This window comes from Ictidomys tridecemlineatus, chromosome 3 (assembly GCF_052094955.1).
Source record: "Ictidomys tridecemlineatus isolate mIctTri1 chromosome 3, mIctTri1.hap1, whole genome shotgun sequence".
Lineage (NCBI taxonomy): Eukaryota > Metazoa > Chordata > Mammalia > Rodentia > Sciuridae > Ictidomys > Ictidomys tridecemlineatus.
The window spans coordinates 153,581,217-153,608,946 of record NC_135479.1 but is presented as its reverse complement, the minus strand read 5'-3'; the positions used below and the strand labels follow the sequence as shown (position 1 = coordinate 153,608,946).

The window sequence follows — 27,730 nt, the reverse complement described above, 5'->3', positions numbered from 1 at the left end:
GGATCTTGACAAAGAACAAGGAAGACCAAGTTGTGGGTTCCACAAAAAAAGTAGAATAGAAACCTACCATTTGTTCTGTTTTAAAATTTTTATTGTAACATTCAATGTTACCAGGTGTTAACAAAAAGAAATAGGGACTGTGTTATATACTTTAAGACAATCTTCTCATAGTTATCTTGAGTGTAAAGTGACTTTAACTTGAAAGGCCAAGACACCAGATATTAGGCGGGCTTTTTCATAACTGTGCTGGGGAGAAACCTTTCATGGTTTCTGGTTTAGTAAGGACTCCCCTGATCTGTGGTCCAGGTGGAAACGCCTGGACAAGTTCTACGTGTGACATGACATTATGTAACATTAATGATTCTTTCATTTTAATCTTTATGCATTTTGTAGTGCCCAGTGTATGATCTTGACCACAATGTGGAATTTAATGGTGTCTATCAGTCCATGACCAAGAAAGCTGCCATCACACTACAGGTGAGACGTTGCTTCTGTGTCCACTGTTGTCACGACAATGCTTAATCAGTAGTCAGTTTACCTACTGAACTAGCGTTCAAAAGAGATGGCTATCCCCTGTGTACCTTGGATCTCTTTCCTCTCTGACTGGTTTAAAACTAAGATTGTTATTGGTAAAACCAAAGCTGAGTGATCACAAATGATGCTATTCTTCTAAGTAGGGATTTCTCCCCATCCATGGGGATTCTTGGGAACCCATGGTGCAGTAGGACACATAACTGACAGATTGCCTAGAGAAATAAGGATAAAAGAGTTCTACTCATTGGAAGCTGTCAATTTACAATAAAGTTTATCAGATCCACTTACAGCAATTAAATATATTCTACAGTCTGTACCAGTAACAGCAAAATATGACTTCAACTGGACAAAATGACAGATTCAAAGCAATATGAATTGTTGTGTGCAGCAGTTTACTCCTTTGGTATTTGTAACTAAATTATTATTTTCATGTAAAAAGGTACATACATCATAGCAGCATATTTTCAAACAGATTCTGTCCTTGCCCTTGGAGTGGTACTGACTTAAAGAACCCGTGACTTGACCTATTCTCTAGGGAATGGTGATATTGTTTCTTGAATAATAGGCATAGAATGAAGAGGCATCAGGCCTCACAAATTCTATCAGTCTAACTTTAATTTTTGAGGGTCTCAAATTTGATATCCCAAATATCTTCTCTTGTTGTTAGTATTTCTTCCTTAGCATCTCAGCATCACATGGTCCAAAATAAACAAAAATGACAGAAAAGTAACCATAATAGGGAACTTCAGATTTTACGTCACCCAGGATACTTCGTTAATGAAGGGCAAGACATATAAGATCATGTCTGCCTTAGATGTAATTGTTAATAAACTTCTTTTGGAGCCCCCACTTCAGCCTTAGACCATTTTCTCAGTGGGAAAAACATAATACCAGAAATTTGAGGATGATAAAAAATAATTCAGGCCAAGATCATTGTAATGTTATGTGTAGCTAATAAAAAAATTAAAAATAAATAAATAAATGATAATGATAATTCAGGGTTATAGAACTCTAATATACCTTAAAGGTTATCTTATCAACGATAGTACATTCATGGATGAGAAAACTGGGACACAGAGAAGCACAAAGACAGTCAAAATCAAGACTATAATAACTCCCACCTTGGGTCCTTTACTTCCCTCACCTGAATTATTTATTTAACTGCTGAGTGTATGATGTTTAGAAAAGTCATTTATCATTAGATTTTAAAACAAAAACTTAATGTGAAGATATTAATTATTAAGTGTAGGTTATTGACATTATTTGTATGGTGCCTATCATAGTTCTACACACTCATGTGGGCACAAAGTAGACTCAAACCATAGTAGCATATCTGTTTAATTTCTTTGATGCAATAATTATCTTATTGTAGATAATCTGGAATCAATTACAGTTATGTGAGAGTCCTTTCCAAGTGCGTAAAGGGCTGGGGTGAACTCTACTTTTCTCTTTCTTTGTGTCCCTACCCCCATGGACTTTCTCCCTTCTTCTCGCTGTCTTCCTTATGGGCCTATCATAAGGTTGTTTTGTCTTACACAGAAGAAGGATTTTCCAGATGAGCAGTTCTTCGTGGTGTTTGTGATAAAACCTGAAGATTACGCGTGTGGAGGATCATTCTTCATCCAGGGTAAGAGATAGTGAGAAATACCTGGAAGGGAATGAAAGGTAGCCACAAGTTTATCTCTAGTTCCCATTATGGGTCCATCAGCGGTGATTTGGCAGGGCAGTCTGAGAGACACTTGAGGAAGAAAATAACAGACTAAAGGTATTATTGATGCTGCAAAATATCATTGAGTACATCCTAACATTTTAAAGTCTTATACTCCCTCAGGCCATGTAAGTAAACTCGCTCAGTTGGCCCTTTACTCAGCAAATATTTGCAATTGTGAAGTAAAGATATTACACAGTGGGTCAAGGTCTATTTCCTGAGTTTCCTAAGATAGAACCCTTATATTTATCAGTAGTAATCATTTCTATAAAGACATTACAAGAAAAATTTAGAGTTTACTATTCAGGTTGCCAAAGTTATACCACATAAGATAGTAAGAAAGCTGAGTATCACGGCTTTATCCCAAAGATAAGGGGTTATGTGAGCTCTCAGGCATAGTACAAAGAGTTATGGGTAACTACCCAGTTCTACCTTGGGAATGGAATTGACAATATAGACCTCCCATCCCCTGCTGAAGAACAATTTATGGACAACATAGAGAGTATTTACTGTTGAGTATAACATGGTTCCTTCAGTGTTTGGGTGAAATTTCTGCTAGCGTGCTCTTTAATCTCTTAATTACATAGCTGTGGAGTTTTACCAGTGTCAGTGTTCCTTAATAAACTATAAGCTGCTCAAGGAAAAAACAACTTTTTACTGGCCAGAAGAAAAATGCAAACTAAAGGAAGACATAGCTTTCTGTTTTTTACAACTGTTTTCTTCAGATCTCTGTAGACATAAAGAGAAGGACCAAATCCTTCTTCACCAAAGGAAGGACACTGAAGTCTCTTTTGCATCAGTTGGTGCAACTAAAATGTGCTCAGGCAAAGGCCAAATTGAGACTTTTAACCAAAAGGAATATTAGATAGTTTGAAGATTTGAAAGTTAGATTTTCCTCCTCTTCTTGTTAAAATGAAATTCAGCAGCCAGAGTTAATTCTGGACATTTTTGTACAACTACTCAGAAGAGAGGACAAGAATTGCATATCTAATCCATGGCACCTTCTGCTTTGTTTTTGTTGTTGTTTTCGGTCTTTCATTTTTATTTTTGTTGGTTTGGTTTGGCCTTTGTTTTGTTTTTATCAGAAAATGAGAACCAGACTTGGAATCTACAACGAACAAAGAAACTTAAAGTGACCATCGTTCCTTCCATTAAAGGTCAGTGTTGACTCTGGGATGTGGTGGGGAGATTCCTGTGTCAGGACATTTCTCAAACATGGTTCGACACGGTCATCCTCCCAGAGAAGATCATCACAGAAAAACTAAAGTCCATTTGCCTTAGAGATAGAAGAGGGAATCAGGACACCTCATTAGAAAGGGAACCCGGTTCTAGAGCTGAATACAGCAGTCCTTCCCAAGTCTTCCTTGAGGAAGCCAGCTGCCTGAGGATAATAAGAAGGGGTGGTGTGTGGATGACCTCCCGCACCTTTGCTGCTCTGAATGAAAACTTCTTGGGACTTAAGAAGGGGTATAATGGAGGTGGGCCCATTAAGCTGTCCTGTCCCAGACGTTGTCCTCCTCCTCCTGAGGACAACCTGACCAACGTCATTTCTTCTCCTCTCAGAATCTGTTTACGTGAAAGCCAGTCTTTTCAGTGTCTTCATCTTCTTTTCCTTCTACGTGGGATGCCTGCTCATGGTGTTTGTTCATTACGTGAGGTAGGTCCAAAGTTTCAAGGACTGTTCATGCCTTTGCCTGTCTCCATGTAATGACAGCAGAGATTTTAGAGCCATATTGACAAGCTACCTCAGCCACTGACTGTGACCTTGGGTAGGCTGCTTAACGTCCTGGGCCTCAGGTTTCTCATGTAAAATGAGATAATAATTTACCTCATAGAATAGTGTAACTAGCAGAGTTCATGTCAGGGTCATGCACATGGTTAGTGCTGATACGGTGTTGGCTATTTTCATAATGAAAACTCAACCGAAAGGCAGCTTGTTTTTTTTAAACTGAAATCCTATAGACTGTAGGAAATGATCAGTTGTCCCTAACATGGAACTAACATGAAACCGCTTTAAACATTCTATCAAAAAGTAAATTTTTGATATGTCAAGAGCTATGTAATGTTTTGAACAACTAATAATAAAAATAGAAAATAAAATTTAAAAAGTAAATTTTATACCTAAAATAAATCTTGAGGTACCATAAGTAGCAAGAGTAATATGTTCTGATGCCACCACATTACCAGGTGCTTTTCTACTATTATAGTATCAATTTTCCAGTAAAATGTTCCTTTGGAGAAAAAGAAGGGAGTTAATGGTGCCATAATTTAGCCAAAGAAATTTCCCTTCCCAAGAATTTGGAGCCCCTCATTTAAAAAAGCCAATCTTTCTTCCACTCTCAGCAGGACTGAGTCTTGAGAATTCCATTCTTTGTTGTGCTTTCTGGGAAACAACTACTAAAGAATGGCAGGAGGTTTACAATAAACAAATATTCTCTCTTCCCTTGAATATGTCAAGAAAACAAAGCCAGCATGGAGTTTTAACACTGTTGAGCAAGATGAATCCGTCTATAGGAAAATCTCTCTGCTATCTCAATGATACAACTGTCTCAATGATTGAAAACTATCTTTGACTCAACCAAGTCCCTTCTGATCTTTAGGAAGCTTTTGAATTGAGATACTGCCTTCAAAAACCCTGGTACCACTACTAGCCAAATCTGGGAGAATTTAAGCACCAAAATAATTGAAAACAATGAATTACAAACCATTAGGGGAAAAATGGAAAGCCATGAGCCCATATATCATAAATAAAGGAAAGACTTAAATATCTGCAGATATATATCCAATGAATTCAACAACTTCACTAAAACAGATACCCATTAGGGAAAGATGCCTCTAGCAAATACAGTAAAAGGAAGGGCTTTTGCCTACAGCAGAAGACCAAGAGCTGACTGGTAGATAGGAAGGGGATCCTGGAATTGAAAAATTATCATTTTGGAAACATCATAGTACAGACTAGATCAGGTTAGACATTTTCAATGGATGCTAAATTTAGAGGGGAAATCCTATGAGAATCAAGATATTTGTGTGACCTTAACAGATATTCTCACTAATTGCTTTCTAGTTGTAAGGGGAAAAGATAAGAACTATACAGAATTAATCAAACACATTGATTAGAATTAATATCATCAAGGAGAGGGTGGTCCTCTGAACATGACACCCGAAAAAGATGACATCACATAGGTGGTGTTTTAGAAAGCCATATGTTGAATTTAATCATGTGGAAAGACTAGACACAAAATGTTCATAGAAGACAAAGGATAGAGCTGAGGCTATAGCTCAGTGGCAGAGCACTTGCCTAGCATGTGTGAGGCACTGGGTTCAATCCTTAGCACCATATACAAATAAAATAAAGGCATTCTATCCATCTACAACTACAAAAAATTTTTTTAAAGAAGACAAAGGATATATGGAATTGTTTCATATCAAAGGTGAGTAAAAACATCTGACACCTAAAGATAATACCTGATCTCAGATTGGATCTTGTACTAGAAATTTTGATACTTGTATAATGGTTATGTAAGATAATACCTTTACTCTTTGGAAATATTTAAGGATAAAACTCTACAACATATGCAATTTGTCAAATGGTACAGAAAGAAAATTCAGATAGACACATGAAATACATAGATAGCTAGATACACATAGAGAGAAAGAACAATAGAAGCAAATGGAGTAATAAGCTAATAATAAGTGAATGTAGGTAATGGGGATATGGATGTTTTATATTCTATTCTTAAAATTATTTTCAAATAAAAAGTTAAAAACAAAAACCTCAGGGTAGGGCAATTTTTATACCTGGAAAGTATGTATATTAACTGATCATCAGCTATATTAATTTACCAGATCAGAGTCACTAACATTTAACAAGTACCTGTTCTGTGCCAAGAAGTGTGCTGAGCCCGCTAAGTAGTTTTTCTCATCTCATGCCTCCAACAGCATTTACCACTATTATCACCATGTAACAGTTAAGGAAATTGAGGCACAGAGAGATTAAGCAATTTGACCAAAAATTCACAGCCAGTAAATGAAAGAGCTAGGTTTTGAACTCAGGCAGGCTGGTTCCTCTCCTGATATCTTAGGCAGACTGATCAAGTTGGGTCTGGAGTGGTCAGGGCATGTGAAGGAAGACAGTCCTGGTGAGGGAGACCTTACCCAAAGCCTAGGCACCCCAGCAAGGATGCAATTTTATAATGGTCCCCAAGTTTCCAATTTTGCTTCAGATGAGCTCCAATGTTCTGGAGCTCTCTTCTGCCTCTCTTAGACTATCTCCACTTCTGATTTTAAAAAATAGGATTTAGTCTTAGCTAGCATGTATAATCAACACAGAGACAAAAAAAATTAAGTAAATAGCCGATTAGAAATCTCTCTAAATTATTCAACCAACTGAAGTGAGCACAGATTTTGAAACTTGTAGTTTAAGGCTCTGTTGAAACTTCTAGCTGCAAATTATTTTGCTACAGTCAAATGCACAAGCATATATTCTTTCTAAAGATAGACAAACTGAAAATAGAAATCTGGAGACATAAAAACCATGTGGCATTCTAAACAGAGGAATAGACTGGGGGAAATGCTAATGGGAGATCTCTTCCTTCACTGAACTAAGTGAAACAAAGTTTTCTGCAAAACCATTTGAAACCAGTTTTCTCAGCATAATGACATCTACTTGATGGGTCCCCTAAACTTTAGTATGTATTAGTACAAATAGAATTTGTGCTATGAGATCATGATGAGAAATATTGACAAGAGACAGAGCCCTGCCCTCAGGGAGCTAAGATTATAGTACCTTTATGCTGTATTGGCACGTAAGCACCATTTGCTGTCCATCTTCCAGCCCCAATCCATTCAGCATTCTATAAAGAATGTTCAGGCTTAAGGCCAAGCACTGCATGTGTGTTCTCTTACTTGTTCTTCACAACCACCCCTGCCAGACGTTGAGTCCAAACCACCTAATCTTGAGTCCTCATCCTTCCCTTTGATTCTTTATTAGTTATCCATTTCTACAATAATACTGCTTTAAAAACAACCACAAAATTCTAGCAGCATATAGCAATGGATTTGCTCTTAAATCCATGGGTCAGTTGGATGGCTCTGCTATTCTGGCCTGGGTTCAGAGATCTCAGCGGGATGCAGTCATAAAGTGTGATTCACTGGAAGTTCAGCTAGGATCTGGTTCTTATAGACTGTCCTCAACTGCTCTTGGTCTCTCATCACCCAGAAAGCTAGCCTGGGATTATTATCTCAAAGAGAGATAGCAGAAGTGTGCAGTACCTCCTTAACATGTTGGTTCAGAAGTACTTCCTCCTCATTCCACTGGAAGGGGAATAAGTCATGAAGCCAGCCCATATTCCAGAAATGAAGATGTAGACACTACCTTTTGATTGAGAAAAAACAGCCACTTTTGCCATCAAACTAGACTAGCTCTCATTTGCCATGTTTTGATTTGTTCACTGGATACTGCCTGCCTCCCGCTAGCTTTGTAAATCATTTTACTCTAACAAAGAATCTTATCAGTTCCAAAAGCTAGTGCAAATGTGGAATAAAGCCCGTTAATACAAACACATCATCTTCTATGCTTGCCAGTTGATATCACTACAATTATTAAAAAGCAATTTCACCAAAGCCTCCTTTGCCAGCTAGAACAGTCAGGCCAAATTGTAACTATTTTTCTTAGTGATATACTTTGTTCAATCAAACATATGTAATTAGCATCTCTTATATTCCAGGCTAGATGTAACAGAACAAAAGAATCTAGATCCTTGCCCAACTATAGCTTACATGAGAGGAAAGAAACAAACAAACAAGTAAGCAATTAATAAAGAAATAATTCCAGCTAGTGACAGTGGTGTGGTAGTGACTGGACTGAGACACCACTTTAGATTTTATTTGGTCAATAGGGAAGACCTCTAAGGGCCAAGGACTAAATAGTGAAGAGGAGCCAATCATGTAAGGATCTGAGGAAAGTGGCCCAGGCAGAGAATAAGAGTAAAGGCCCTGAGGCAGGGATGAGTTTTGTGTGGCCTAAGAACAAAAGAGATTTGAGGGGGAAGTTATTCCACCAAACATACTAGGATCAGGGTGTGCAACCTCTATACTTCTCAACAGGAAGTGCATGAGTATTTCTGGATCCCAGAGAGTCTCCCCAGTCCTTCCAACCTCACATCCAAAAAGGAGGCTCATTTTGGGAGAAGAAAGCCACTCACATCCTAATTTTTTATAAACAGTCCCAAATGATAGATCTGGCTTAATAATAGCTTTATTGATATGAAATTGTGTACTATAAAATTCACCCCTTTAAAGTTGCAATTCATATATTTTTGTATACTCACAATTACATAATCATCACCACGATCTAACTTCAGAACATTTTTTTTTTCATTTCAAAAAAGAAGCTCTGAGTTCAACAAGTTTGCAAGGTACAGGTTACTATATAAAAATCAATTGTATTTCTGTATACTAGCAATGAACAACCAAAAAATGCAATTAAGAAAATAATTCTATTTACAAAAGCACCAAAAATAATAAAAATTTAAGAAAAAAGTTAACAAATTAAGTGTAAGATCTGTACATTGAAAACTATAAAACATTGTAGAAAGAAATGAAAGAAAATGAAGTAAATGGAAAGACATCCTGTGTTCATGGATTGAAAGACTGTAATGTTGAGATGGTGTGGTATAAAGAATAAATGGCCCCCAAAGATGTCCATGTCTTAATCTCCAGTGAATTCCTGTGAATCTCTTACTTTACATGTCTATGTAATAAAGTTATGGAGATTTTCTTGGATTACCACATAAAACATGTTTTATTGTCTCAACATCCAGAACTGTAAGATAATCAATTTTTATTGTTTTAAGTCACTAGATATGTGATAATCAGTTACAGAGTGGTAGAAAGCCAATATACACTGCAATACCTTCCAAACTGATCTACAGACTCAATATGATCTTTATCAAAGCCCCAGCTGGCTTTTTTTTTTTTTTTACAGAAATTGACAAGTGAATCCTAAAATTCATATAAGTAGCCAAAATGATCTAGGAAAAAAGAACAAAGTTGGAGGGCTCATACTTCCTGATAACAAAAGTTATTTTAAAGCTATATTAACCAAGACTCTGAGACCTACATAAAGAAAGATATAGACCAATGGAATAAAATTGAGAGTTCAAAAATAAACTCTTTTATTTATGGTCAATTTTTGACAAGAGTACCAAGATAATTCACTGGATAAAATATTGTTTTCAACAAATGGTGCTAGGACAACCAGATATCCACATGAAAAAGAATGACATTGTGCCCCTACCTCACACCATATACAAAATTAACTCAAAGAGGATCAAGCACCTAAATGTAAGAGCCCAAACTGTAAAAGTTCTAGAAAAAAAAATTGGTGTAAATTTTTGTAGCCTGGTACTAGGCAACAGTCTCTTAGACCACAAAAGCACAAGTAACATAAGAAAAAATAAATAAGTTAAACTTTATAAAAATGAGAACTTTTATGCTTAAAAAATTTATCAAAGGATTGATAATACAACCTACAGAATAGGAAAAAATATTTGCAAACCACATATCTGCTAAGAGTCTAATATCTAGACTATATAAAAAATTCCTACAACTCAATTGTAAAAATATAATAGAGAAAAAAATCATTAAAGGATTTAAGTTGGTATTTCTCCAAGGAAGATATACAAATGGCCAATAATTACATAAAAAGATGCTCAACAACATCATTTTCCATTAGGGAAGTGCAAATCAAAACTACAAAGAGATGTCATACCCAAAAGACTGGCTATAATAAAATTTTTTAATGAAAAAGAAAAGTTGGCAAGGATATAGAGAAATTGGAACCCTCATCCATGCAAAAGAGTTCTACTACATAGCCTTCATGGCAAACAGTTTGGGAAAAGAGTTAAACACAAGAGTTATTTCACAGCTATTCACTCCTAGGTATAACACCCAAACAAATTGAAAACATATCCACAGAAAAATGTGTACACAAATGTTTGTAGCAGTGTTATTCACATTAGCTAGCAAGTGGAAACCACAAAAACATTCATTTAGTGAAAACAAATAAATGGAATGTAGTATGCTGCCACTTACACATCTAAACCCTAAAGATCGGCAAGAGGTGATAGGGAACTAAGAAAGATATAAGGGAGCTGGGGATATAGCTCAGTTGGTAGAGTGTTTGCCTCACATGCAAAAGGCCCTGGGTTCAATCCCCAGCATTGAAGAAAGAGAGAAAAAGAAAGAAAGAAAGAAAGAAAGAAAGAAAGAAAGAAAGAAAGAAAGAAAGAAAGAAAGAAAGAAAGAAGGAAGGAGAAAGAAAGAAAGAAAAAGAAAGAAAGAGAAAGAAAGAAAGAAAGAGAAAGAAAGAAAGAAAGAAAGAGAAAGAAAGAAAGAAAGAAAGAGAAAGAAAGAAAGAAAGAAAGAAAGAGAAAGAAAGAAAGAAAGAGAAAGAAAGAAAGAAAGAAAGAAAGAGAAAGAAAGAAAGAGAAAGAAAGAAAGAGAAAGAAAGAAAGAGAAAGAAAGAAAGAGAAAGAAAGAAAGAGAAAGAAAGAAAGAGAAAGAAAGAAAGAGAAAGAAAGAAAGAAAGAGAAAGAAAGAAAGAGAAAGAAAGAAAGAAAGAGAAAGAAAGAAAGAAAGAAAGACAAACATGTACAAAGAGAAAGCTGGAACCAGGTGGGACACTGACCTCTGAGGGAGGAATAATGATCCAGAGCTAGCACAGCACATTTCTTATATAGGCTTTACCATTAGAAGGTTATTTGTGGGAAAGTTTCTGCAAATCAGGCAGGCTTGCAGACCACAGCACTTGCAAGATATATTGTGGTTATCTTGTTATGCTCATAACCCTGTCCTGGGCAGCTGGTATCTGAACTCAAGGTCAAGACTGGTATAATTCCATGCCTTTGCACAGAACTCCCTCAGGGCTCATCATGGCTCCTGGGCAATCTTGTCCTGCACCTTTGCACAGAAAGTTCCCAGAACAAAGCATAGCCATAGCTCCAAGGCAGTCAAAGACCATGGTCAAAGCCACTGCTCTCCACAGTAGTATATACACATAATGAATATTATTCAGCCATAAAAGACTGAATTAATACTGACTGATGCATGCTACAACATGGATAAGCCTTAGCAAACATTATGCTAAGTGAAAGAAGCAGTCAAAATAGTTCATATGCAGTATGATTTCATTTATACAAAAGGTCCATAATAGGCAAATTTATAGAAACAGAAAGTATATTAGTGGTTGCCATGGACTGGGAAGCGGGGAAGGAGGAGTTACTGCTGATTGGAACAGGCTTTCTTTGGGGGTGATGAGAATGTTCTGCAATCAGATAATGGTGATAGTTGTACAACTTTGTGAGCATATTAAAACTCATTGAATAGGTGTGCTTTATAGGGTGAATTTTACAATATGTGAATTATATCTGAAAAATAATAAATTATTGAGCTATTAAATCAATGGTGCATATACCTCCGAATGGAATCGCTGGTTCATATGGTAACTCTAACTTCTCGAGAGATGTGAAATTGTTTTCCAAAGTTACAGTACCATTTTACATTCCTATTGGTGATGAATCAGGGTTCCAATTTCCCTATATCCAAAGGTCCATTTTTTAAAAAATATTTTTTTAATTGTTAATGTACTTTTATTTTATTTATACATGGTACTGAGAATCAAACCCAGTGCTTCACACATGCTAGGCAAGCACTCTACCACTGAACTATAACCCCAGCCCCCAAAGACCTATTTTAAAGAGATCCTATCAGACAAATCTGCAATGGATTGCGTGGCAAAGAAATGTAAAATGCTGAAGTTTTCACTGTCTTAGAAGCATATATGTGCTTGTTTGCAGGTTTCAGAGAAAATCCATTGATGGAAGTTTTGGTTCCAATGATGGTAAGAAAAAAAATCCCTAGTTTTAATTCAGAATGATGTTGAATAGCATGATAACATCCTTTTTGTGCTATGTTAGACTCTCTGCCTTTTGCAATTTACAAACCCTCCCTTGATTCCTATCCCACATAGTCTAATCTTCAGTCTTTCTGCGGAAGCAGAGCCAGTGAGAACTGATTTTGTAGCTGATAATTATTGAGACATGGAGCTCACACTAAAAACCTTAACTTGGAGGGTCACTTGTATTCACAGACCTTCTGTCAGCCTTCATCTTTTAAAAGCATTTCTTCTTTTCCTAGAAATAATTGTTCATATCTATCTTGTCCCAAAACTGATTTGGGAACAACAGTAAGAATTTATTGTGTCAACTCTAATAAAGAGTTTACATTTCCTAGAGTAAGGTAGAAGCTTTTTTGTTTGTTTACTAGGTTTCTAGAAAACTAAAATGTTGGAGATTAGTCAAGTATAATAAAGAATATGATAATTGGGGGTAATCCAGAGTGATTAAATATGGAACCATCATTATCTGCCCTTTCCTCCAATCTAAGAATTTGAACAAAGGAATTCAGTTGCCTGATCATCTTATCAAAAGTTTAAAAAGTTTAAAAGTATTCATTTTTGAAAAGCCTAAATCAGGATAAGTTACTCGGTGCTGATAAAGTATTTGGTACTGAGAAAGAATCTGAAAGAAGAGATGATGAAGTGAGAACCGAACTATTAAGTCACAGATAGTAGATGTTTTGTTCTATATCTGCCCCACTTAATGAGTCCACAGGAATCTTAGAAAGATACAAATTTGCCCTGCACCCACCCAGCAGGACCATTTCTCCCTCTGCTGGAAGGCTTGCTTTTCTTTTTAATCTTCATCTTCCTTAAAGTCAGCATGTCTATTTTTCCAGCCTTGCAGGCACTTTGTTTTAATGAACAACTGCCAATATAAAAGACTGTGCAGAAGAAGATCTACTCTCATAGCTCTAAATGCCAAGTGCTGTTTTCTCTTTTATTTATAAAATGTTTCAGTAAATTTATCTTCCTCTGAATCTTATCTTTTTCCTATAATGATAGGTTTTGCTATTAGTTTAGGTCTAATCAAACTTGAGACTAAGTCCAGTTGGATGGATTTCATTGGGAATAGATGGCATTTTTTATTGTACAAGTGTCATTGTTTTTGTTTTTCATTGTGATAATAATTAAAGGAATTCATGTTCCAGTTTCTTGAACAATAAAGCATAAATAAGCAGTGTTGATATTTGAGCCAGATCATTGTCCAAGATCAAGAAGGCTCTAAAAATTAGCTAAGAGGTACAGACATCCTTCAGAGGAGAAGCAGAAACAAATGAATGACCAAAAATAATAAAGCTACATCATTAAGATCTACCTGACTGCAAAGAACAAAATCTGTAACCACAACAAAATAATGCCTCAAACACACTAAAACAATTTGAGGTTCCTTTCCTGGAAGGTGAGCAGAGCCATGGGGCTCAGGATTGAAGGAGTCCAGTGGCTTTGGTCCACTTCCCTGTCATTCCCTCAATTCTGTTTGGGGAAGAAGGGTCTAGGCTCATACCCCTACCTGCCAACTGAGGAGGGAGGGCATTTTTCCAAAGTCCCTCCCCAGCAACTTTCTCATGTTTCACTGGTCTTCAGGGAAACATACTGTTAAACTAGTCACTGCAAGGAAAAGGTCTATGTACACATCACGCAGACTCACTTTTAGAATTAGAAGGAGATCCTCTCTCTTAAGACTAGGGTTTTTCAAAATCAACATTATTGACATGATGAGCCAGATAAGCCTTTGTCACTGGGGTTCTTCTATACATGGTAGGATGTTTAACAGCATCCTTCAGCCTTCCTGTTTGATTCCAGAGTACAATTCATCCTTTTGACAACTGAAAATGTCTCCAGACCCTACCAAATGTTCTCTTGAGACAAAAGTGACCTCCTTCTCCTGCTTGAGAATCCCTAACCTAACACATCTGCTGCCAGGCACAGGTGAGAATGTTTGGATGAAATGGCAGCTTGAGGCATAGAGAATAGGAGCCTTTGTAATATAAGGAAGCTTTTGGAAAATTGGCACCACCTCCAGTGTCCCATGACCACTCGCAAGCCAAGACCAATTTGTTTAAATCAAGAGCAGGAAAAGACAAGCTCTTCTGGAAGGAAGAGCCAGTGAGTGACTGGAACAGAGTTTGAGAAGTCAGCCAGGAGAGAGAGTCAAAGGCAAGTCAGGAAGATCAAAAAGTTAATGTGAGACAGCCGTGGGAGGGACCTTTGGACAAGCACAAGGAAACAGAAATGTCTTTCTCTCCCGAGGTCAGGATCAGTGTGACATAGGGCACGGAAGTTCTCTGCAGCTCAGAGCTACAGGAAATGTTCTGAGGGCTAGAGGCCAGAGAAAATGCTAGGAGAGCTTCTGAAAGGGGAACTGGGATGGTATCACACAGAGATTCAAGACTCACAGGCATCCCACACCTCTATGGAGCTAAACATCAAGAGAACTTTAGTATAATGCTTCCACCCTAGGTTTGATTGAGGTGAAGGAAATGCAGCCAGGTGCTATATAAGCTGCCAAATGGCAGTGGCTCTGTCTTGCTAGGTAATGATAGAAGGACTGCATCCGAAAATCTGCTGGCTACTCTGAATTTGTAGTTTAAGTTTTATTTGCAAAATACAAAATGTTGGCTCCAACTCTACTAAACAAGCAAATGGATTTCTTTCATACTTCATGGAATGAAGAAGGTGGAGACTCTGGAACCTGGGTGGGGTGGAAACAGCTGGTAAAGAGCCGACCTGGAAGAGACTTTTTTGTCATGGTCAGAATAGCTGGACAGTGGATTCTTGAGTCCTCACTTCATAAAGGATAGGGCTTTGTGTTTTTGATCTGACGGACACTGGATAAGGCTCTGTGCTTTGAAGCATTTCCTCCACTGGCTTTATCAGTGGAGAAACCTCAAATTTCAAATACTTATTAAAGAGCCTCTATAGAAACTCAATTGCCAAAGGAGAAGAGAGAGAATGAAGCCTTCCTTGCAGGACTCCTTATGGTTGAGCCACGAACCACAGGGGCAGCGTTAAGTGTAGGTTACTTTCTCAAGTGAGAGAGATGACAAGCCCAACAAGATAGTAGATTTAAGAAGCAGTGGTCAACTGTTAGTCCATTTTCTGTCTGTGTAAACAAGCTGTGTCACTAACGTAGACCAAACACGTTTGTCTCTTTCCACAATGAATAACAATAAATTCTGCCACTTGTGGTGGTTCTCCAAATAGTCACAGTCACCTGATAGTCATAAGCCAGGAAAATACAAATTCTATTATTCTAATCTTAATTTCTAATATCCACAACACTCACATCACACATCATACTTCACACAATGATATGTAAAAGGTCACAGAAAGAGTAAGAAAGGATTCAGGCAGCCACAGGGCTACAGGATGCTGAGCCAAGAACCCAAGCAGAGAGAGATATGAAGGCAGAGTCAAAGAGTCACTAGAGGTAGTTAGATAAGTTTAAGAACCAAAGAATTTGTTCAGGGTGCAGAGCTGTCAAAACACAGGAACTTATTCTAGGCCAAGGTCCGGATGGGCAGCAGTTTCACAATATCAGCTTGAAATGTCAGCTTGCAGTGGGCCATGCATGATCATCACAGGCAATAGAAATGGCCATTTGTTAAATCTCAAAGACAGAGATTCAGAGGTCTGTCACTGTGGCGATTTTCCTGGGCAAGGCTTATGATGAGTGACCGACCAGGTGATGGGATCAGGATGCTGCCATATACACTCTTGAGGGGGCTCTTCCCATATGGGTCTCCAAATATGAGTTTGATATGCCCATGCATCCATATATGCTTCTGATTATTTTCATAAGTTCAAAGGTGGTCATTTTTTTATTGCTGTGATTAATTTATTCATCAGTTTGTGTCTCATGGTTGTGCCAGGCAGATAGTGGTTGTTTACTTGTACAAACAAGGTATGGAATCATTCCACCTTAGCACTTAAACTCAACATGGAGTAACTCAAGTTTAGGCATAGCCTGAAAATTGTTGTTCTGTAATCATGGTGCTTCTCAGAGCAAAGCAAAGCCTGCTCACCACAGGGTCACTATTACAGAATATCTGAGACTAAAAATTTGTAAACAAAAGAGGTTATTTAACTCATGGTTTTAGAGGCTGAAAGTACAAGATCAGGCAGCCCCATGTGTTCAGCCCCTGGTGAGGGCCCCCTTGGCTGCACCACAGCTTGACAGAGGAAGTAGATAGACCATGTGCAAAAGGAGTCACATGACACACAGGAACCTGAAGAGATTCGAAGCCCAGGCTTGCTCTTTTATTTGCTCTCTTGGGAACTAATCAGGGTCCTGTAAGAACTTTATTAATCCCCTGATCTAATTACCTTGCACAGGGGCCCACCTCTCAACATTGCCACACTGGGGACCAAACTTCTAATACATAAACCTTGAAGGATACACTGAAGCCATATTCAAACCATGGCACTGACCAAACTGTGTCTTGGATAGAGTCATTATTTCATAAGCTACTTATCAAAGAGTAGGGTCCGATGGGGATAAGACAAAGGGCATGTTGAGTTTGGGGAACTCAAGGAACAAAACCCATCATCAGCCTGCCTGGAAATGGGTTTCAAATTCTAGTCCTGATCTCTACTCTTTTTCAAAATTTCTTTGACTCCCCGCCCCCATTTTTTTTTCTCTATGGAAGTTTTAATTTTATATCTCTCTGTAAAGATTAATGGTTCTCTTCAAGTCTTCTTCAACTTTTGAAGCAAAACATGAGACTAGTTGGAGTAGTAGCTATTGGTATAAAGATAACATTTCCTGATGGCTAGTTCACATCATTTCTGACTCTCTTCAGCTTCCAATCTCGTGACTCTTCACAGAAGAAAGGGGCAGGACAACTGTAAATATGAAATCCCTGAACGACCCAAACATGCTCAACTGGAAATGAATTTCTTCTGCTCACATAGGGCATTTAGGATAAAAAGGAGACAGATGGCAAGAGGCTCATGCTCAGAGAAAAAAATATACCCAAACAAGTGTCTTCATTAAGATGTGTTCATTCACAATCTTATGTCTGCTATTCCCAGCCAGAACATTTTGATCTGTCCTGTAAACTGTTATCTTGTGTTTAATTCTGCTTTTTAAATGCTGTACAGTTTAAAATATAAATATGACCATGATTACACTTTGAAGTTTAGAAGGATATGCTTTCACTTTTTGCATTCTTAAAAGGCCTTAGACATAAGGAAAATTAACAGAATTTTGTTATTCACCTTGGTTGATCTCATATTTAAAATTGTGCATGGATAAACCCATAGAGTCACTCATTTTTATATCTGGCAGTTGTACTGTACAACAACCTTGGTGTTCCTATCCATGACAGAAGCCATGATGTTGCAGTTGCCTCCAAGTGAACAGGGCCAGCAACTAAACCAAAATCAGAGCATGCTCAGTTAGGAGCCAGTGCAGAGCACAGACATCAGTGGTTCATCCAAGTCTGTAAAGACCTATACAGCTGACTTTTTCATTTTAATGTAGTTGTTACCTAACAAAACTGGTGATCCTTATTTGTTCCCTTGCTTTGATTTTAGTTTTTGGCTTTTCTTTCTTTTTTTAAAATTTTTTTTAGTTGTAGATGGACACACAATATCTTTATTTATTTTTATGTAGTGCTGAGGATCAAGCCCAGTGCCTCACACATATGAGGCAAATACAGCCCAGCCCTGTTTCTTTTTGATTACACATCCCAGAACAGGTTGAAACCTTCTCAGGAACATTTCAACCTCCTACCGCAGAAGAACTTAGGCATTTTTCTGTGCACATTCCACTTGTTCCATATCCCATTAACACTGGAAGTCTAACGGTGTCCCATGTCATTCTTTATGTACTATTTGCACACATAAAAACTTTTCAAAATTATCTTTTAAACAAAATATATAGGTTAATGGTTAAAAACAGGAAGCTTAAACTTTAAAAGCTAATATAAAAATACTGAGGGAAATGTAAAAGACTACAACATTATCTAAGCATGAGACCACAGCAGGGGTTTATCTTTAGACTCTGGCAATAAACTAGACAGAAAAAAAAGGAGCACTGTGGCCTTACCCTACAGGGAAATATTGACAAGACACACCAGCCAATCTAAACAGCAAAAGTTGTTCTTACTTTTTAAAAATAGGAGTTTATTAAAGTGGAGGTACAAAGGAACCACAGCCTCCTTAAAAAATATTCTCAGGCACTATGTGAAAGTAACATGTTTGTTGCCCGTTTTTCATAGTTTGAAGGAAAATATCTGTACTTTTTCAATTAAGACCCTAAGTTTTGGGATACATGTACACGATGAGATATTATTCACCTTTTAAAAGGAGATACTACCATTTTTTACATGATTCTGTGGATGAACCTGGAGGACCTTCTGCTAAATGATATAATCTAGAAAACACTGTATGATCTTACTTATATGTGAAATCTAGAGCAGACAACACATTGAATAAGACATAGAAACAGTGAGTAGACTTGCAGACTTGTATTTATGTAGGACGAATGAGTCTAATGTACAGGAGGATTCTAGTTAATAGTATTGTATCCTATATTAAAACTCTAAGAGAGTGGTTTTTAGGTGCTCTTACAATAAAAAAGAAGTAACTATGAAAGGTGATGGATATGTTGATTTGCTTACCTATAGTAACCATTTCACTATGCATATTTCTATCAAAATAAGTTAAACATCTTAAATATATACAATAAAAAATGAACCTCAAAAAAAAGAAGATAAAACGTGGGGCTGTGACTCAGTGGTATCACACTTGCCTGGCATGTGTGAGGCACTGGGTTCGATACTTAGCACCCACATATGGATAAATAAAGGTCTATCAACAATTTAAATTATTTTTAAATTAAAAGGAAGGTAAATTTTAACACTTTAGCACTCACCATCCTCTGTCTAAGTGACCGGGCAATCTGTTTGTTCCTTCTGCACCTCTATTTTATCATCTTTAAAATGATGATAATAAGAGTACCCACATCTATAGGTTGTTGAAAAGTCAAAGGACTAAATTCTTGGGGAGAACTTAAAAGAGTGTCTAGTACAGTAATTTTCCAATAAACAGCAGCCAGTAGAAGTAGTAGCAGCAATAATAGCAATAAAAGCATTAGGAGCTACAGCAGTACCAGGGGGTGGTAGTTGTGGTGGTACTTGTCAATAGTAGCAGTAGCAGAAGCACAACAAAGCTCTGTGCTATAACTATGGCCAAATCTGCCCTCCATCAAAAAAAAAAAAAAGGAAGATAAATTGCACAGAGCATCTTCACTTAACATTTATTGTGCTCAAAAGATTTGCTCCCTCATACTTAAGAGACTGAAGGTAAACTACTTTTGTTTATTTGCCTCAAACTTGGGTGAAAAGCACTGGTGGTATGATGCTGTGTTGCATATGTATGGGTTAGCCTCAATAACTTTCTTTCTCTAAATAATAAATATATCAAGCTTACTAAGAACGCCAGGGAACATGCACTCTAAGGGTCAAAGTCTACATTCTGCAAGCTCTGGGAACAACCTTGCCTGCCAAGAACACAGCATTCGCAAAAAGCCTTGCAGTTCAGCCAGCTCTTAGCTAAGACACCAAAGGAAAACAGGTCTCCAAGTACATTAGATTTGTTTCTCATCACCTAGCTAAAAGTTTGTAACCTTAACTTTGAATTATTTTTCTTCCTGGAGGAAACAAACGGGTACACGAAGAGTTAAAAAAAATCAAGCCTACAAAGTGGTGTTGAATATTTTTACAACCCACCAAAGGAAATGAAATTTGAAAGTTGGATGAAGAAAGTTGACTGACAACTAGGAAATATTTAAGGCTTTAGGTTCTTTTACATGTGTTGTGCATTGTACCTTTCTTGGAAGTTATAATAAATTAAATTTTCATTGAAGACACAGAAATGTATTTACAGTAAGGGTATTTTAGAATATTCTCTAAGTTTCTTCACTTAAAACATATATCCTGGAAGAAATGTAAGACGCTGACCAGTGGGCTGGGGGTTCTACTCAGTAGTAGAGCATTTGCATAGCATGTGCAAGACCCTGAGTTTAATCTCCAGCACTGGAGAGAGAGAAAAAGACAGAGACATAGACAAACTGGCTAATTGATTCACAGACTCTCTTTATCTGTCATGTGACACCAGCAATTTCACTTCTCAGAAAGGAATTTGTTGACATCCCCATCAGCCTGACATTATCCAGATCCCTGGCAGAGTTCAGAAGGCAGTGAAGATATGTCTTCATGAAATTCCATAGATGATGCGGCTCTTGCAAACATTGTGGCACTAAGTCAGATTCTGAGATCCTTCCTGGATGCCTGCTAGTTCATAGATCTCATCCTCTCGGTTCAGTTTGGTTTAATTCTCAGAAAGGCATAAACTTAAAGGGATAGCATCTTGCCTAATAGCCATTAAGAAGAAGTCTGGGAAATATTTTTCTCTGGTGCTTATGATGGGGTGGCTCCAGAAAAATCCCTAGATTCTCAGAGCAATGAGTTCACTCTCCCTGACTCTAGGAGTCTTTATTTCACTGGAAATTTTTGAGGAGCATTATCTGAGTCTATTTTTCTCTTACTATCAAAACCAGTTAACTACAAACACACCTATTTTGCCTCCAGCCTATTCCTCAAAGAACTAGAAAAGTCAAAGGACTAAATTCTTGGGGAGAACTTAAAAAAGTGTCTAGTACAGTAAGTTTCCAGTAAACAGCAGCCAGTAGAAGTATAGCCACACTGCCACAGTCTCCATGTCCTGAGTTCATGTTGTCGGCACTTACTGCTGCAGTGAGTGCAGTAACTTCCATCTTACCTGGACTTCCTGACTATAGTTAGGGAACTGCTAAATGGTATAACAATGAACCTCCAAACTACTATGACTTAACAGTACTAGTTTATCTCTAGTGTTTCAGTTTGGTGGTAGTCTTCCTCCCAGTGATTCCAGACCCAGGATACTATGCTTCTGCAATACTGTCAGGCAGGAGTCATCAATTTTTTTTCTTTAATGAATCAAATAATAAATATGTCAAGCTTTCTAGGTCATATAGTCTAAGTTGCAACTATTCAACCAGCCATTGTAGCACAAGAGCAACCATATTTATATTCAAACAAGGGTAGCTGTGTTTCACTAGAACTTTAGAATTGAATACTGAAATTTGAATTTCATATAATTTTCATCTGCCATGAAATATTATTCTTATTTTGATCTTTCCCCCAAACATTTAAAAACCATTCTTGGTTTAAGAGCCATATAAAAGCAGCTAGTAGGCTAGATTTGGCCTAAGGACTACAATTTGGTGACTTTCAGAGTAAAAAGAAAATTAAATTTAAAATACTGTGATCTGGATTAGAGCTACTTAGAGTTGCATTGTTTTGTGTTAGCAGCTAGACATAAAATGTTTGCCTGTTTGATTTTTTTTCACAGGCTCTGGAAACATGGCGGTGTCACATCCCATTGCTGCCAGCACACCTGAAGGGAGCAATTATGGGACAATAGGTATTTCCTATGATGAGCCTATTGGTGGAACTTTTTCCTGATCCTGCATAGATTAACATACAAATGGTATTCCAGCCACTAAGAACCATGATCATGGGCAAGTCAGTCTCCTATGAAATAGTCTTTTATTTATAAGAGGAGTCAGTTAGATAATCTGGAAGCTTCCTTCCAGCTCTAAGTTTCTGCAGTTCTCTTGTTCCATTTCTTGTCTCTGCTAGACACACCTGAATCTGTTCCCTATAATGGTTTCCATCAACTCCCAAGGCCTACTAGGGACTTTTACATATCCAGCCCCAGTCTAGGGCATGAAAGATATGTCACAGCGAGCCTGACATCAATTGATCAGTCATTGCATTCTCAGGTTTCAGTGGAGTAAGGGCAGTGGGAAGACTGAGGCAGCTTGTCAGGTGAACCATGGTAGCCTGATAGCCCTCCATTTTGGCTACCTTCACAACTGAGCCTGCTCAGTGCCACCCAGTCATTCCTGTGGCAAACCCAGCACTAATTAAGCTGCCTCAAAGGAACAGAATCACTGTTCCTGCCTTGTGAGCTGGAGCCCACTGAGCACCCTGCCCCTTCCAGGATACCCATGGGCCTGTCAAAGATGCTCCTTAAAATGTCCATGTCCAGGGACTGGGAGTCCTGTGTTCCTACCCTGTTATTCTGTAACTTTGAGCATGTGGGCTCAGTGTAGGCTGTTTATTTTTAGTTCTGTAAGAACAGGATTTTTTTTTTAAAGCCATCTGACAGAAGAAATAAAACGGAAGGTAGGCTCCGCTCATGTGCTCAAGCTGCACAAATCCCATCTGCTCTGGGAAACATTCATGGGAACAGAAGAATCCTTCTGCCTGAGAATGTTGTTCTCTTTATATAATCATAGATATGGCATGTGGGGGATTTCTGTGTATAAATACTTTATCCATGAGAAATATATAGCTGCTGGATACGTGTGTACTTACACATCTTTATGGTAGATGCTACACATAACTATAAGCATATATATGTTTATTTATTTGTTTTCACATTTTAAAATATGAGACATGAAATAAAAGCACAGTGTTATTTTTGTATCCAAATTGTTAATAGAGCAGATGTCTTTATATTCTAAAACATATTCAGCCCTGAAGACAGACAAGCTAAATGTAAAAATAGAAGAGAAAGCTAAATGTCCATGGAGAAGGTATGAGGGAAGAGCATGCCTCATGGGCAAGGAGGGATTTTTGACCAATATGGTACTTTCTAGAATGAGTCACCACTGTGCTTTATGCAGAGAAATGGACTTCATAGGGGTCCTTGGCTCTTAAAGGCCAGTGGGTTTTCTGTTTCAGATGAGTCGAGCTCCAGCCCTGGAAGGCAGATGTCCCCCTCTGATGGTGGGCAGCCATGCCATTCAGACACAGACAGCTCCGTGGAGGAGAGTGACTTTGACACCATGCCAGATATCGAGAGTGACAAAAACGTCATCCGGACAAAGGTACTTCTTCTGTCTGGCCACGCTTTTTAAGAGGGCAAGAAAGTTCAACTATAGAATAAACTTCACCAGTACCTCGGTTCCCTACAAGAAAATGAAATTTCCTAGAAAGTTGAATTAAAACATAAGTACATAATCAAGGCAATATGCTGTTCACTGTTTTGAGGGGAAAATGTGAGCAATTAAAGATAGAGCATTCAACACTCTCAGGACCTGAGGTGGCTAACTGTGGACAAGAAGAGATGAAGGGATTCAACCAGAGGGAAAGATCCATTGGAGGGGCAGACCTGCAACAGTTCCCAGTTTCTATACATATCGTCTTTCAGGAGTAAAGTTTCTTTCTTTCTGCCATATATTTACCATATTGTACCAGTAAAAGATATGAACATAATCATACAGTTTCAACCTTTTATAATTCAACAACCATGTGGTGTATAGCTCTAAAAGCTGGGAAATCAATACTCGACATATAAGAAGCCTTCAGACACCTAATCATGGTTCCCAGCAGCCAGTTCTTAATATTTGAAGAAAATATAAGGATTTTTTATTGAAGTATCCTTGGAAAGCAAAATTAAAAGAAAAGTCTTGTTGAATAATTTAAATTCTAGGGAAGGATTTAATTGAAATTTGTCAGTCTCCCTGTTTTATGCAAGAAAATTCAGGTACAGATTTGTGTTCTCTTTTTCTCTGGTATCTCAGATGTTCCTTTATCTGTCAGATCTGTCCAGGAAGGACCGGAGAATTGTCAGCAAAAAATATAAGATTTATTTTTGGTAAGTGGATGACCCATTTATTCCCTAAATAAAATCAAACTACTTAAATTTAAGTTCTTTGTAAAAACCGCAACCCTTATGTCACAAGTTGATGCGTAATGAGGCACAGGGATAGGCAATGATGCCACCAGCTAATGATAAATAGACCTGTGGTGGTCATACTCATGGATGCAACCTCCCACCCAGCCAAAAGGTTGAGCAACCAGGCCAGGGCTCCTCCTCCCCTGAGAAAGGCCCAGGCCCTCTTGTGAAGCAACCCTTCCCATTCTTTTCTATTGAAGAATGCCCTATGTCCTTGAACACAGACATTACTGAGAAAACAGGGACAATGGGGCCACATAGAATTTCCTAGTGGGACCATCATTATGGAACTAAGAGTTATCTAAGAGAGCTACACCCTTGGCGTGCAGTCACTCGACCATTACTTGCACTCTGATCACTTTTAATCTAATGGCATCCATTTTCAGCCATTTTACTGCTGTGACAAAAAGACCTGACAAGAACAATTTTAGAGGAGAAAAAATTTACTTGGGGCTTACAATTTTAGAAGTCTCTGTTCAAAGACAGCCAACTCCATTACTCGGTGTCCGAGGTGAGGCAGAACATCATGGCAGAAGAGTTTGGTGGAGGAGAGTGGCTCAGGACACGGCCACCAGGAAGCAGAGAGAGAAACTAAGCTCAGCTCACAAAATATATACTCCAAAGGCATTCCCTCAGGAGCCCCGTTCTTCAGCCTAAAGTCACATGCCTAAAGTCACCATCCAGTTAATCCCTACCAGAGAATTAATGCACTGATTATCTGAAAGCTTTCATAATCCAATCATTTCACCTCTAAATTTTCTTGCATTGTCTTGCACATGAGCTTTTGGGAGACACCTCATATCTAAACTATAACAGCATCCTAAAAATTTAGGCTTTCTTATGCAGTTGAACCAGAAGCAGATTTTATACTATTTTGCTAATGGTTGTATAAAGAGAAAAGGGAAAAGACTAATATTTGTTAGGTGCCAATCATTAGCCTTTAAATGTATCATTTAAGTTAATATTTTCAAAAGCTAATGATAAATAGACCTCCCCTTTAGTCAAGATATTGTGTACCAAATGGAAAAGAAGAGAAGAGGAAAACTAGAGAAACAGGAGCCAAATATCAGCTTCTAGGTGTTTTTGCAAGTTATAGAGTTGTTGTTTGTTTGTTTGTTTTTAACTGAGCAAAGATTCTGTTCTTAACTTGGAAATGTCTGTCTGCGGTTCTTTCTGCCTGCTTAGGAACATCATCACCATCGCTGTGTTTTATGCACTACCTGTGATCCAGTTGGTCATCACCTACCAGACAGTAAGTGCTGCCTCTAGCCCCAGAATCTCAGGAAAGTCTTCACTGTGACCTACCAGAAAGGTGTAACTTGGAATCAGTTCAAGAATTACTTTTCCATTTGGGTTCCAGTTGGACTTCTCTATTGCCTGATTTTTACCAGGCCTTTCAATCTCTTTCCCAACTGTTTGATCACAAAGGAACCTTGGACTTTTTATATCGTTTTGTCTACCAACTTGAAATTATTACCTTGCATTCATTCACTTATAATATTTACCAATTGCTTCTGTTATTTTCCGGTCTGAGCTCTCTGATCATCATGGAATAAGGAGTAAAGTTTCAAACCATAACAAAGAAATCTGATATCTATTTTAACCCGTGCCTTCTCATGGAGGTTAAATAGGTTTTGTACAATGAAAGACAGCTTCATGAAGCTAGAAAAATATTAAAACAAAAAGAAAATGTAAAATGTAAATAAAAAAAAGTTAAACATCAAATAAAGACAATGTCAAAACAGCTTGAGAATTTCCACTGCTCCTTCACAGAACCCGAGGGTCTAAATCACTCACATGTGAGAATTTAATTTGGAGCCAGGTAACTTTAAGTGTGAATTCTCCAGAATTTGAGGCACATGAGAAAGCCACTGTAGAACAACACAGGGCTGAAGACATTTCTGTTGCAGTGGCTCTTAAACTTTGCTGTGCATTAAAATTTCTTGGGATACTTTTAAAAATCCCAGTGTCTAGGCTGGGCCCCAGGAAGATCAGGGTATCAGTGGTACTAGGTATCAATGTTGTTTAAACCCCTACTGATTCCAAAGTACAGCCATGTTTGAGAGCTAATGGTCTAAAAATATTTAGTTCATTCCATACTTGTTACATAATGAGGGCAAGGACTTTATGAGGTTTGAAAAACACTGTTTATAATGTAAATATTCTCTGCATACTTTGGGGCCCCTGTGAGAAAACACAGCTGTGGCCGTGCTGTGGCTTGGGTAGGTTCTTGATAGATGGCGATAAATATGGACAGCAGAATGCACACAAGTCTACCTGCTAATGGTGGTTATCATTTCCTCCCAGAGAATGGGGCCACTCCATATTCCCCAGCATTTATAAAGAAAATAGGGCCTAGCAAGGCAGACTTACAAAACAGGTGCAAACAAGTATTCTTTCATAGTCCTTTTATTATGATAATAGAGGACCTACACTTGGCTGAATTCCATCTTGAGGCCACTTAGTGAGGCACATAGAATGTCTGCATTCAAAGCACAATGGTGCTGGACCTGGAAGGGCACACCTATAATCCCAGTTACTCAGGAGGCTGAGGAAGGAGGATTACAAATTCGAGGATAGCCTCAGAAAATTAGCAAGGCCCTAGGCAACTTAGTGAGACACTGACTCAGAAATTAAAAAGAACTGGGATGTGGCTCAGTGGTAAAGCATGTTTGAATTCATCCCCCAATTCAAAAAAAAAAAAAAAAAAGCACGTTGCTAACATTTATGGGAAACGTGCCTGTGATATGCAACAGTGGTAAAGAATGAACCAGCCCTAACAAGGAAAGCTCACCAGATACACAGTAAGCCACTGACAGGACATGGCTGGGTGCCCCGTCTGCTCTTTGTGACTTCAGGTGGGGCTCGGAGGATGGAGAAAAACCACATTTCCTCTTCTCACACTTGATTTTACAGGTGGTAAATGTCACTGGCAACCAGGACATCTGCTACTACAACTTCCTCTGTGCTCACCCCTTGGGCGTCCTGAGGTAAACCCAGTCCTCTGGTTGCTCATGAGGCATGTAGAGGTTCCTTTCTGTCTAATGTGGTTTCAGTTTTCAAAAACATTAAAAGCAACTGTGGAAAACTACTCCAATTAGGGTAAAGAGGAACTAAACCCAGTGGTTACGAGCAGGTATGCTTCTCATTCCTGAGAGCCCTCCGGCCACATTCCTAAAATCCCCTGCTGAGAAGCAGGCAACAGTGTTTTTGAAAAGGTCAGGTCCCTAGTTGTCATGACATGAGCTCATGGACGTGAGCTGGCAGCCTGTAGTCTCATTCAGTCTATCCAAAAACTCATGAGATAGATGCTCATTGCCAGCACTTTTTAGATGAAGATGCTTAGGCATAGCCAGGTAGGGACTTGCTGAAGCTCCCTCAGCTATTAGTGATATGAGGACCTCACCCCAGGCCTGCAGCCATCATGGCTGATCTCTAGCTAGAACTTGATGACAAGGAAAGAACACTTTTCTGGAGGTTGGCTTCTTGTTCCAGAGCTAAATCAGCTTTCATTTCCTGATGTAAAGCTGTTGGCTGTGATTGGCCAACATTTGTCCTTAAGTTCACAGTTAGTGAATATGCTATGTAACTTGAATATTGCTACAGACTTGGGTCAGCTTTCTTTCCTAGGACTTATACTTTGCTGTGCCATGGAGACAAGAAGAGATGGGGCCAGTGTTAGGGATGCTGAGCGGGCATTCCTGAAAGGGAATAGACATATTATCATAAGC

The 27,730-nt window shown here is 38.2% G+C and overlaps 1 protein-coding gene and 1 non-coding gene across 5 annotated transcripts in view; both read left to right on the top strand.

Annotated features, from left to right (window-relative positions):
* Sidt1 (SID1 transmembrane family member 1) overlaps positions 1-27,730 on the top strand; it is an 81,391-nt gene that overhangs the window by 36,000 nt on the left and 17,661 nt on the right. For all 4 annotated transcript variants that reach the window (XM_078044208.1, XM_078044207.1, XM_005327598.4 and 1 more), the window contains exons 6-15: positions 394-477; positions 2,074-2,161; positions 3,328-3,399; positions 3,806-3,899; positions 12,100-12,143; positions 21,603-21,674; positions 23,003-23,148; positions 23,845-23,918; positions 25,185-25,251; positions 26,916-26,989. In XM_078044208.1, coding sequence (XP_077900334.1) covers positions 394-477; positions 2,074-2,161; positions 3,328-3,399; positions 3,806-3,899; positions 12,100-12,143; positions 21,603-21,674; positions 23,003-23,148; positions 23,845-23,918; positions 25,185-25,251; positions 26,916-26,989 — 815 coding nt within the window. The remainder of the gene's footprint in view (positions 1-393; positions 478-2,073; positions 2,162-3,327; positions 3,400-3,805; positions 3,900-12,099; positions 12,144-21,602; positions 21,675-23,002; positions 23,149-23,844; positions 23,919-25,184; positions 25,252-26,915; positions 26,990-27,730) is intronic.
* Trnav-cac (transfer RNA valine (anticodon CAC)) lies at positions 10,403-10,472 on the top strand. The gene has a single exon. It is a non-coding gene; the product is annotated as a tRNA-Val (tRNA).